General features: G+C 47.3%; 1 protein-coding gene and 1 pseudogene across 1 annotated transcript; one reads left to right on the plus strand and one right to left on the minus strand.

Annotated features, from left to right (window-relative positions):
* Positions 1-2,005: 2,005 nt before the first annotated feature.
* LOC123327421 lies at positions 2,006-7,426 on the plus strand (annotated as a pseudogene).
* Positions 7,427-9,164: 1,738 nt separating this feature from the next.
* On the minus strand, positions 9,165-11,622 carry LOC120285615 (antigen 5 like allergen Cul n 1-like). The gene is made up of 3 exons (XM_039298247.2): positions 11,458-11,622; positions 10,389-10,780; positions 9,165-10,333 (listed from the first exon to the last, which is right to left on the minus strand). Exons 1-3 carry the CDS (start codon positions 11,602-11,604, stop codon positions 9,943-9,945), a joined length of 930 nt encoding a protein of 309 aa, XP_039154181.1. The 5' UTR covers positions 11,605-11,622; the 3' UTR covers positions 9,165-9,942.
* Between the last annotated feature and the right edge of the window lie 1,903 nt (positions 11,623-13,525).

Below are 13,525 nucleotides of genomic sequence, written 5' to 3' on the forward strand. Positions count from 1 at the left end.
TCGTCAGAGCTTGCCAGTTGGCTAAAACCGGCATAGTCGACTCAAATTTGCTGGACCATGGCGAAATTGAGACCATACTGAGGGAAGTGGACAACCTGCCATATAGGAATGCGATCGAAGCCATCGAGTTCTCTCGGCCAACCATTGTGACCAATGGAACCTTGTTGCTATACATACTAGCGTTCCCTAAGGTTGCGGTTGAGAATTACCGCCTTATGCACCTGTACGCGACAATAGGCGAAGGGAAACAGATTATACTGGAACATCATAAGCTAGCCACAAGCTCGAGCGAAACCTATGCGGTCCTAGGAGATTGCCTTTCTATTGGCAATACCACTGTTTGCCGGGAAGAGGAACTGCAAAAACTGGAGGAGGCTAGCTGTAACCCTCGGGTACTGAAGGGCGGCCAGGCTAAATGCTCATATCAAAAAAGTAACCAACGAGTGGTTAAGCAAGTCGACGAGGGAATGCTCCTCCTGACCAACTTCAACGGAACTCTGAGAACGGCCGCAAAGAACTACGACTTGATCGGCTCCTTTATCATCCAATTTGACAATGAGACGATAACGGTCAACGGCCAAAACTATTCCAGTTACTCGGTCAGTCATCTAATGGCGATGCCGGCCGTATTGAGCCACATAACGGCCAGCAACTTTCAACTTTCCCTGGAATACCACGAAAGTCCACGACGTGAGCATGAAGAATTTGGAGAAGATGTCCAACGTGGCGAGTGAGCTACTAGCCTCTTTTCTCACCGAGGCGGCACTCGCTATCTGTATACTCCTAGGCTTTTATTTCCTATGGAAGAAGCTGATGTCCACCAAAGGCATGCCCGATGTCCGCGAGATTGCCGCAAACTTAGAAGCATTGGGCCAAACCGAGCTGGGCAAGGCTCATTAATCTGCGGGACGCAGATCTTGAGGGGGGAGGAGTTATGAACCCTCTTCTTGAGCTCTTCGTCACACCCCCTCCCACCGGCCTGTCTCACACGCGCTTCCTCCGCTTACGCCACTTTACGGTCACTCAACCCCCACTTCACAACGCTGACTTCGTTCCCCGCCCTTATCCATCAATACAACAATGTACCCAACGACCCGCCGGCTGCGATGTGCTGCGTCTGCAGACGACACTTAGTTGCAGCCTAACTGCTGCGCCCGCAAATAACATTGGTAACGCGATCACGCTGCCGACGAACTGCTGCGTCTGCAACTTACGCCTGTTGCTATGGTGCAGCGGAGCCGCCGGACGTTGGATAAGCGACCGCCGACTTAGCACGGCTCATATTTCGGCAACTTGGCCGACTGCTATGCGGAGTCGCCCCTCACCCTGCCCCAGCAGCGAACGCTGCCTGCGATTCTGGAACCGTAGCTCTGATGGGAACCAGGCCCGGTCCCAGTCTTCAGTCTTTGACGGACACACAACCGAGGCACTAGCTGATCACTAATCTAAACCTTAAAGAATCTAAAATAAAGTTAACTATAAAGCTGAACCCTGTCGACTATTACTCTGGAGTAACACAGCATGTTAGCTGTTACATCAAGGTGAGGTATTCGGCAACGAGAGCCGAAAGCCCCGGTGCAAGTATGTCTTGCGTTAACTTACATATACATCTCCATATACATTACATATAGTACCGACATACATTGCGCAGATTACCTGCATTCCCTTTAACCAAAGTTTACCAAAGTTTAAATTGCCAGTGTCCCAAGTGCCGAAGCGAAAAGGCGTATAACCAAAGTCTACCAAAGTTTAGATTGTTTCCCGTCGGCAAATCCAAACCACCAATAACATTTATTCCAAGTGCCGACGCGGAAAAGGCGTTTTATTTTCCATCAATGTTTTTCGGTAAATTTCCAAATTAATTTCCAAAAAATAAATAAATTTTAAATTAAATTAAACATTTTCAATATTCATTAAAAAAATTGAAAACTTTCAAAAAAGGTATCCATAAATAAATAATACGATCGCCATATACAAGTCGTTCACCCGACAAATATTTCCTTTTCGTATTGCTTGGATATTAGTTTGTGGTTGTTTTAGAAGTATTTACAACGCGAAGACGTGTTCCACATTCCAAGGGTTCCAACCGTAAATAAGGTGGACCCAATTACCATAAATCACAGGTCATTTTTACAATTCGCTGTTCACTCCGAGTCACCTGTCCGATTAGTCTAAACTACGGCGTTTCCACTTCGTAAGTTTTACACCACTTAAATTATTAAGTGCAGCCTGAGGAATCTGTCTACTTTTTCAAATGTGTGACAGGGCTCCAAACCCGCTTCCTTTCCATTTCGTATTTCTTCGATTATGCCCATCGGGGACGATAAGAAGAAATTGTCCGCTGACAAACCCAGGTCTATTTTTTCACCACAAGGGCGCAAGAGTCCAAGAATCCCAAGCATTTCGGTGAGAACGCCTGCGCAGATTTCCGACGACTGTGCTACCCCATCCAAAGCCACAGTACAGCGCACAGCTAAAAATATGGCTGCTTCAGATCTAGCGCTAGCCAAATTCATTTCGATTTCTGACCGCTTAAGCGAATTTGAGGCTCAGATCAACACTCCGGAATCCGCAGCTCCAACCGTCACGATGCTTGGCGTCCGTCGCGACCAAGTCCGAACCCTATGGGACAAGGTTGAGAAGGAATACGATCTCTGCTCAGAGTGCCTTGTGTCAGCAGGCGAAGCGGCAGCAAGCAACATGCCTATTCTCAGGGCTAAATACAGTTATTGCTATTCAGTCTATGAAAGGTATGTTGCCCACCTCTTTGATAAAATCGAGCAGGGCACTTATCAGTCCATCCCAAGCGCGAACGCTGCGTCCCAGGCCTACATTTCCTCTGGCTGTCGGTTGCCTCCATGCGATACAGAAGTTTTCGCAGGCGACTATCTTCGCTGGCCGACTTTCCGGGATCTTTTCACAGCCATTTATATTAATAATCCACGGCTGACTTCGGTTGAAAAGTTATTATACTTAAATGCCAAAACAAGTGGCGACGCGCATGCCATAGTTTCGATTTCGCCTCTCACCAACGAGGGTTTCCGCTCTGCGTGGGAAAACCTGATAGAGCGTTTCGAAAATAAACGATTGTTGGTAAACAGTCAATTGAAAATACTGTTTAATGTGCAGTCGATACCACAGGAATCTGGGGCGGCCTTGAAGGTACTGCAAAGTACTGTTCAAGGTTGCTTGACTGCCTTAGAACTGTCAGGCATCAACACTGAGAACTGGGACTGCCTGCTGTTATATCTGTGCTCATCCAAGCTCCCGAAGATAACTCTCTCCTTATGGGAGCAGTCGCTACATAAGAAAGCCGACATCCCGACATGGGGAGAGCTGAACACCTTCCTCACAGAACGTCATCGAACCCTAGAAGCAATCGATGATGTGAGACCGTCCGTACCGAGTCAGTCGCATTCCAAAGCGATAAACTCAAGTGGGCCCTCTAGAAAATTAAATTCCTATGAGACGAAAGTGGCCCCAAAATCGAAAAGTTGCGACTTGTGCAACAAGGAGAACCATCCTGTCCGTGTATGTCCGCGGTTTCTCCAAATGTCGGTTGACGACCGGTCAGCCTACATTAAACGGAAGCAGTTATGTTTAAACTGCTTCACAAGGGGACATCAGCTTCGTGAGTGCAAAAGCACTCACAATTGTTTTACTTGCCGTGGCCGGCACCACACGTTGTTGCACCGAAACAACCTCTGTTCCAGCAATTCAAGCCCTTCAAATCCTGCAAGGCCAATTTCCGCTAATCAGGCCAATTTCGTTCCAAATGAGCAAGCCGGTGTTCAAAATTATTTCGCCACGGGCTCAAGAGCTATCCTTCTTGGCACTGCCATAATCAATATCTCCCATCTTGGCACTAACTTTAAGGCACGCGCCCTGATCGACTCCGGATCAGAAGCGACATTCATAACCGAGCGACTGTTCAATCTAATTAGATTGCCATTCCAGGTGGTTCAAGCCCAAGTCTCGGGCTTAAACCAAACAGTAGCTGCTCAGTCCAAGAAGCTCTGCAGTTTCACCATCCGATCTCCGACTAGGCCCGCGTTGCAGTTGGAGACGACGGCCTATGTCCTCCCTCAACTAGCCGGAAATCTGCCTTCCTACCCAATTCCGCAAAATTTCCTTCTGGATCTTCCCGATTTTCCACTGGCGGATCCAAAATTCTACGAGAGCGCACAAATAGATGTACTTATCGGAGCCGACATCCTGCCTTCGGTGCTTCTGTGTGGAACAAAAACCAACATCTGTGGCTCTCTCTTGGGGCAAGAGACCATTTTCGGCTGGGTACTAACTGGGCCAGTGTCAGCCTCAGCCCAAAGCAGAATTTCCTCTTTTTCGACACAGATCTCCCACGCGTACGATAATTCACTGGACAAACTCCTCACAAAATTTTGGGAGGTGGAGGATATACCAACAAAGTTGGTAAAAGAATCCGATTCCATGTGCGAGAAGAATTTCCTTCAAACGACCACGAGAAACGAGTGCGGCAAATATGTCGTTACTCTGCCTTTTCGCGACCCAGAACATATCGGTTCCGGGCTAGGGCATTCTAGGTCTTTCGCGTTGGCTCAGTTCTTAAGAAATGAGCGGCGTCTAAAACGAGATGAGGCCTTGAAAGCGAGATACGATTCGGTGATCCAGGAATATCTCGACTTAAAGCACATGCGACAAGTTCTTCCTACGCATGATTGCAACGCCTATTATATGCCACATCACGCCGTCTTAAAACCGGAGAGCGTAACTACTAAACTCCGTGTAGTATTCAATGCCTCCAGCCCAACATCGAATGGTACCAGTTTAAATGATATCCTTCATGCTGGCCCTGTCTTACAGTCCGACTTGACCATTCAAATTCTGAAGTGGCGCTATTTCCGATACGTGTTCAACGCCGATATCGAGAAAATGTATCGGCAGATCTGGGTAGATCCGAGACACACTCCATTCCAGCGAATACTTTTCCGTAACAATAGAGGGGAAATCAGAGATTTCGAACTGAAAACAGTAACCTTTGGAGTCAATTGCGCGCCTTTCCTGGCGATCCGAGTACTGCAGCAGCTAGCGGCTGACGTAGAACTCAGCCATCCAAAAGCTAGCAATGTCATTCGAAATTTCATGTATGTGGATGATGTTCTAGACGGTGCGGACTCCACGGAAGAAGCTCAGCTCATGGTGCAAGAGCTCCGAGACGCTCTGAATTCTGCCGGATTTCCATTGAGGAAATGGACCTCCAACCAAAAGGAAGTTTTAGCGGCCATTCAGAGCAACCATCTTTTAAATACTGATTTTCTCGAGATCGATGCAGAAAGTACTGCCAAACCCCTCGGTATTCGCTGGAAAGCAACCTCCGACGAATTCTTCTTCGTCCCGCCAGAGTTGGCTATCGAAACGTCCTTTACAAAACGCCAAGTCCTGTACCAAATTGCCAAATTGTTCGACCCTGCCGGCTGGTTAGCGCCGTTTATCGTTCGAGCCAAAATTTTCATGCAGGAGATTTGGCTGCAGGAACTTGGGTGGGACGAAAACATTCCAAATGAGCTCATTCAGCGATGGCTTAATTTTCTTCAAAGTTATTCAGTGTTAGAGCAGATACGCATTCCACGCTGGCTATCGTTTCGTCCAGATTTCAAGGTCGAGCATCATGGCTTTTGCGATGCGTCGCAAAAGGCTTATGGGGCGGCCATATATGTCCGCGTAGAAGTGGGCAGCACCATTATGGTGCAACTCCTAACCGCGAAAACCCGGGTAGCACCAGTCAAAACGGTTTCGCTCCCAAGACTGGAGCTGTGCGGAGCGTTATTGCTTTCCGAAATGGCTGCAGCCATCATTCCGCAGATGCCTACGATTAACTCCGAACTTTACTGTTGGACGGACTCCACGACAGTGCTTGCATGGTTAAGCAAGCCAGCGTGCCAGTGGACCACATTTGTAGCCATAGGGTGACGAAGATCGCCCAGGCCACAAAAACAGAGAATTGGTCTCATTTTCAATCTGAGCATAATCCAGCAGACCTGGCAAGTAGAGGAGTTTCCCTCCAAGATCTAGCCGATAGCCAGTTATGGTGGCACGGACCGACTTGGTTGCAAAATCCACGCAACCAATGGCCAACTCAGGTCGACAACGCTCCGGTTACCGACCTGGAGAAGCGTGTTCTAAAAGTCCATCCCGCAAAAGCTCCTTCTGAAGAGTTGTTGGCACGTTTCTCCAAGCTAGAAAAAGCTCTACGAGTCCTTGCTTATGTTCATCGCTTCATTCAGCGGTGCAGGAAGCAGACATCTCCATCTGATGTGCATTTGCTGGCCACTGAAATCGCCGCCGCCGAGCGGTTCCTAATCTCGAACACTCAGCGCAGAGAATTCCCTGTGGAATATCACTGCCTAAGTGAAAAGCGTCCAGTGCCAAGTTCAATTGCCATCCTAAGCAAGAACCCGTTTCTAGATCCGCAAGGACTGATCAGGGTGATTCCGAAAGCCTTCAATACAATGAACGCCATCCAGTGATTCTTCCGTATGCCTGCCTGCTTTCTCGCCTCCTTGCGAATTTCACGCATCGCATAACTCTCCATGGTGGTAACCAGTTAATGGTGCGCCTCATCCGGTCGAAATACTGGATTCTGTGAGTTAAGAACCTGATGAAAGCAGTGGTAAATTCGTACAAAGTATGTGTGATCCACAAAAAGCGGTTGCAAAGCCAACTGATGGGTGTCCTGCCCAAAGAAAGAGCATCGTTCTCCCGACCATTCACGTATACTGGCATGGATTACGCCGGTCCGTTCGATATAAAGAACTATACCGGAAGAGCATGTCTTATTACAAAGGGGTATGTGTTAGTTTTTGTTTGTATCTCCACCAAGGCCATCCACTTAGAGCTTACATCTGTCTTAACGACCGAAAAGTTTCTTGCCGCTTTCTCTCGTTTTGTATCCAGAAGAGGGTGTCCACGTCAAGTCCAGTCAGACAATGGCAAAACCTTTGTTGGCGCTGCCACCCTGCTTTCCCGCGATTTCCTTCAAGCCGTAAAAGAGTCGGTGACGAATGCCTACATTCATCAAAAGATGCAATGGCAATTTATTCCTCCGGGGGCACCCCATATGGGAGGCCTTTGGGAAGCAGGCGTAAAAAGCTTCAAGACGCTATTTTACAAATGCACTGCCACACGAAAATACACCTTCGAAGAGCTCTCCACGCTCTTGGCAAAAATAGAAGCGTGCCTTAACTCCAGGCCGCTCTCTCCTATGTCTGAGGATCCGACAGATTTGCTGGCTCTGACGCCAGGGCATTTCCTTGTCGGGTTACCCCTTATGTCCACGGTGGAACCCGAAGTAAAGGGGGAAACGAAATCCCTTCTTAATCGGTGGCAGCATTTGAAGGCCCTCCATCAGCAGTTCCGTGTGCGATGGAAAGAAGAGTACCTCAAAGAACTCCACAAGCGTTCTAAATGGCAGGCCCCGTCCAAAAATCTCCGCATCGATGACATGGTCGTCATCAAGGACGACAACTTGCCCTCTAATGAGTGGCGGCTCGGCAGAATTGAGTCTGTTTTCCCAGGAGCCGACGGCAACGTCCGTGTAGTAAACATCCGTACTGCACGTGGAGTTATTAAACGTCCAGTGGCAAAAGTGGTGCTTTTGCCGACGGAGTCTTCCGAATCTCCACAATAATAGGCGCTCCTCTCGTCCTTAGTTGTAGTTCACTAGCACTAATCATCCGTTATTTTTCATTTCGTTTTCGATCTCCTTTCGACATTCGACTACGCGCAGCATGGCTCCTCGTCAACAAAACGCACGCAGTGCTCGTGCCGTGGAGAGCAGACGTACCCGAGGTATTCAATCCTACCGATGCCGAGTCTGCCGCGGTATCCATCCTCTTCGGAAGTGCGCGAGGTTCCTAAAGCTCAGCGCTGAAAAGCGTTTGCGAGCAGTCCTCATTAACAAATACTGCGCCAATTGCCTCGCTCACGAGCATTCCACGGGAGACTGCCGAAGCGGTGATCGTTGCAAGAAGTGCGACCGATCCCACCACACACTGCCCCACATGCACGAGCAGGTTAGCTCGTTGTCGCGGTCGGGAGCGCGCTCGCGTCTCCAACCGGTGCCAACCCGGCAAGCAGCTTCGGCCTCGTCCCAACGTTCCCGCCGGCACAATCCGCCAACTCAGCGTAGGAGTTCACCGCCACGACGCCCGGAATCGACGACGCCAGACCCATCGCTCTCGTCGCTGCTGCAACGCCACAGCGTGAACATCCTTCCCACAGCGCTGGTCAAGTTGGAGACCGGGACGAAGACCTTCGAGACCGCAGCACTTATCGATCCGTGCAGCCCCATGAGCTGCATCGACGCTTCGTTGGCGTCAGCCTTTAAGCTTTCGATGACCAATGTTGGCGACGAGAAGGTCTGCACGACGACGATTCGCTCCAGGGTCGACGCAAACACGAAGCTCGAGGTCGTGCTCAAGATCGAGCCCAGGGTGCGGATCCGTACACCTGTCCGGGCATTGAGCGACACCGTAGTGTCCAAGTACCGGGACATCATGCTGGCTGATGACGGGTTCCATCGGCCTGCTACCGTATCCATGGTCTTAGGAGCAGATATTTATCCTAAGGTTATCCAATCCGGATTCCTGACCTTCGAAGAGGGAATGCCGGTCGCTCAAAAGACCGTGTTTGGGTGGATCGTGTCCGGTGCCTGCAGCCTGCCGTAGGATGGCTATGTTTCAACCCCAGTGATTGCAAGGTGGGCGGAATGTTCAAGTTACGGGGTTTGGACATACGCCCGGTCGCGCCCGCGCTATTTCTACAAGTCTTCGAGTGTTTTTTCGAGTGTTCTATTTTCAGCAAACTAGGAATTTTCCAGGACCAGCAAACCCCCGCATCCTATCAGGATTTTTTCATTTATTGTTTTTTGTCTTTGGTCTTTCGACGTTTTCTCGATTTTTTCTTCAATTTTAATTCTCGATAATGCATCGGCAACTAAATTCTCCTTCCCTTTCTTTATAATCGATTTTAAATTGATATTCCCTTAATTTTGCTCCCCATCTTTGTAACATAGCTTTCGGTTCCTTTAAGGAAGCCAGCCATCTAAGAGGTTGATGGTCACTAGCAATGAGACATCGTCGACCTAGTAAATAATGTCGAAAAGTTTCCCAAACTATGGCGAGTAATTCGTTTTCAAAAGGGCTGTAATTTAATTCGTGTTCATTAAGTGTTCTGCTAATAAAGGATATAGGATAACCATTTCGAGAAAGTACTGCCCCAATGGCTAAATTACTTGCATCTGTAGTTAAGGTACATTTTTTTCAAAATTGGGTTATTAAAGAATTGGTTCTCTAATTATTAATGCTTTAAGTTTTTTGGATGCTTTTATGTAGTCAAAGTTTTCTGCACATCTCTTTGCACGTTTTTTTTTTGTCTTATTTGGGATAAATTTACGATAATAACCGATGAATCCAAGGAAAGCTCTAATCTCTTTTACCTTTTCTGGAATCGAATATGAAACTATTGCCCCATTGGGGGTTACGATATCACCAAGAAAAGAAGAGAGAATGCTATAGTCGTGTTCCCAGACTATCAGATACCCGTTACTCAGCGAGTGTTAATGCAAAGGTGTTGGTGTGGGCGTGGCAAAAATTTTTTTTGGCAAATCGATAGAAATTTACAAGACTAATAAAATTAAGAAAAATGTCGAAAAATGGTTCAATAATGTGGGCGCGGCAGTTTTGTGCGGCTTGTGGGCGTTAGAGTGGGCGTGACAACATGGGCAAAAAACTTGCGCTGCCTCTTTGTCTATAGAATCTGTCTGCTAAGTGTCAACCTTCTATCTTTTATAGTTAATGAGATCTCGACGTTCATACGGTCAGACGGACATGTCCAGATCGACCATTCTATTGATCCTGATCAAGGATATACATACTTTGTCGATCGGAAAGAAATTCTTCTGCCTTATACATTTCGTGCAACGACTTCAGCAATTGTAACAATAACAGGCAATAAGAACCATAATGCTCTGGCTTGAGTTTGTCTATTCAACATGCCCCTGATCAATGATGTAGTGTCATTGGTGATTATTGTTTTGAATAGTTCAGAGTGCAAGCAGTCTTTCACAGGTTCAGTGTCATTGCATAGATTTTGGAATATGCCATTAATCCCAGTGGTGCAATATTCTCCCGGTTTTCCGGAATACTCGTATAGAAGAGGGTTCTTCTGGGGTGAACAGCTGTACAGACAGCCTAGCCATTGATGGGTCCATCCGTCTTTTTCGGTACTAGCTATGGCGCAGCCCAATCGGTTACTGGGGCCCACGATCATCCTTAGAAAGTGCCCAATCTCCTTCCTGAAACAGAGAATTATTAGTTGACCATGAATTCTAGATTACAAATATAGCATACTTATCAGTGGAAAATCCACCAAATAGACTGGATGCAGAAACCTTCTTGTACTGATCATACCACGCATTCAGCTGCGATCGAACAATCCTGAATGTATCCTGCTTTGCCTTGAACTTGTTATATACCACATGGTAGCTTGGAGACGAGAACTCTTCCGTGGATATGCAGTGGTCTGTGGGTTGGAGATCGCAACGCTTTACCAAGATTGAAGCCAAAAAAGCCAAATCGTGGTCCCACTTCAACTTAAGCATACGAGCTGCAATGGGTAGCCTGTGCAATTGGCCGCCGGCAACAATATCGCGATATGTGTTGTGATAGTGTAGAATGAACTTTTGTATATGATTGGGTACGTCGATGATTTTTGGCTCTTTTCCGCACTTTGGCGACCAGCTCTGCAATACAAAAGCAAGGGAGAATGCTATAATCAAGTTCCCCGGCTATCAGATACCCGTTGCTCAGCTAGTGCGAATGCGAAGACGAAATTTCATAATTTTTCTGGGATATCGATAGATAATAAAATAATCAAAACATTTTGCAAAAGTGTGGGCGTGTCAGTGTTCGCCGGCTTGTGGGCGTTAGAGTGGGGTGGCAAAATGGGTTTGGTGGGTGTCACTAGAACCTGCATGTCTTATTTAACTTTCTAGTTTCTATAGTTCCATATAGTACAGCGTTTATACGGACAGGTGGAAGGAGAGACGGACATGGCCAGATCGACTCGGCACGTAATCATTATATGGTCGGAAACGCTTCCTTCTGCATGTTACATACTTTTCAACGAATCTAGTATACCCTTTTACTCTGCGATTAACGGGTACACATGGATAGCAATGTTTTCAGATTTACAAAATGGGGACTAGTAACTTTACGCTAGCTTACCAACAATTGCTTACATAATACCATAGTAATACGTTGAGAATACAATTCAAATTGGTATTATTTAACAACAAATGTTCATATCTTAGATAACAACAGCTCTATTGCTAGAAAGATTTGAATAAAATTCAAACCCCTACAAGAATAAAATACCACAAATCTACCTATGCTGCTGTTTCCGAACTATCATTCTTACCCCACTGCTATTGCAGCCAATATGTGGCAGTTTTTTATCCGCTGGGCAGTTTTTTATATGACAATAGTTGGATTCTGGGAGCAGAAAGACAATATTCACACCGAATAACAACAGCAACCCGGCTGCAACGCAAGGACCACTCCACATCTTCACAATCTTCTTGAAACTAAGTGTGTTGGAGATTATTCGATGTTAAAAATAGTTTATATTATTAAATTAAGTTTGCTTCATTATAACTAAGTGTTACTTAACAGCGTAAAGGCTTGGTTTTATAACTTCCATGACGAAACATTAAGATCCGTTAAATATTTAGCAAATAAAATATTGTACTCATAGTTGGCGTTATATATTTTTTAGTCAACTGCAATCGGATCAGATTAAAATTGCTCGTCTTCGTACTCATCAATTAATATTTTCACCACAGCCCCATAATGTACAAATTTGGGAAAACTTATTTTATATATGTTTGTACAAGCATACACATAAATAGATACGTACGTGCATACAAATGTATGATTTAATCAATCATCGGAATCCCGAAACGAATATAAAAGGCGATTGCTTAAAAAGTCTTATTTTTTAACAAAATTAAATAAAGTATACAATACTAAACCTAATAAATTTAATGAGTACTCGATACGGGGCCTTCGACTCGAGACTTGTGGGTTATTACTTTATATAATAAACTGAGCTTTTTGGACAAATTTGTAAATTTTTGAGATATTTTCACAAGGTGGGTTACTTAAACAATTCGAAAGACCAAATAATTGAGATCTAATTAAGTGCAATCGACTGCAGGCGTCAATATGGATATGGTCAACGGTGAGCTCGTCCCCGCATAGTTGGTATGTTGGTCGTGCCCATCTCTTCAGTAAGTGTTGATGTGTGGATTGGGTGTGTCCGATGCGTAGGCGGATGAAGGTCGCCCATTCCCGTTTAGGTACGTTCGTTGGTGGCTTGAACATGATGCAATTCGGGTTAATAAACTGATACCTGTGTATGAAGAGTGCCCATTCGGAGAGTTTCTTTTCTTTGAGGTTGTGAGGAGTCTTAAAACTCCCCACAAATCTCGTGTAGGGGAGTGGCCTAGCAACAGCCGCGATGCAAGGCGGCCAGGGCAAAGCGGAGAGACCGTGAATTAACGGTACCCCGTTAGGTCTTGGACTCGAGCGGTCCAAGGGCACAGGGGTCGAACGGTAACGGTGCGGATGTCGGACAGACACAAAGAAGACGCACCGTGAACTAACGGTACCGTTCTGGACCTTGGACTCGAGTTGACCAAGGGCACAGAGGTCGACCGGTAACGGTGCGTGCACAAAGAGGACGCACCGTGAACTAACGGTACAACTGTTGGACCTTGTACCCAAGCGGGCCGTGCGAAAAAGGGGAAATAACGGGATCCCCGCGGCCTATAAAGGGACGGCGCAAGTGCAGCTCGTGGCAGTCAGTCTCAACACGCGAGGAGTACGTACGCGAGGGTAGTCGAGGAGAGTACCGGCGCGAGGCGCGCGGTCAGCGCGCAGTCGGAACGGGGTTTGAAGGCGGAGGAGTAGGGAGTTGATGAGACAGTGAAGGAGACAGAGAGATTGCGGGCGGAAGGTGGCCGAGTGTCGGAGTGTCAATCGAAGGTATCGGAAGAGTGAACACGCGGGCGAACGCGAAGAGAAGGAGCAGTGCAAGCGTCGGGCGGCAAGAAGCCCGAAGGACTCAGAAGGACGAATCGCCACGAGCAAGTGGAGATTCTGGGAGCGGAGGAGAAGGATCTGACTCAGTGGAGTCAGTGGTCGGTACAGGTGGTTCCAGGACGAGCGTTGCCTCACCCGGGACGATAAACCCGTGCTCCATAGCATCCTTGATCCTTTCCGGCCGGCGGAAAGACCTTCGGAAGCTAAGGCGAAGAAACCGACGTGTCCGTAAGGGTCAGTGGAGTCAGTGGTCGGTACAGGTGGTTCCAGGACGAGCGTTGCCTCACCCGGGACGATACACCCGTGCCCCATAACATCCTAGGCCCGACCGGACCGACTCGGCGTCCACGTCAAGGAGCCAGCGGCACCACGGAAGCAAGGCG

This window comes from Drosophila simulans, unplaced genomic scaffold (genome assembly GCF_016746395.2).
Source record: "Drosophila simulans strain w501 unplaced genomic scaffold, Prin_Dsim_3.1 Segkk5_quiver_pilon, whole genome shotgun sequence".
NCBI classification, from domain to species: Eukaryota; Metazoa; Arthropoda; class Insecta; order Diptera; family Drosophilidae; genus Drosophila; species Drosophila simulans.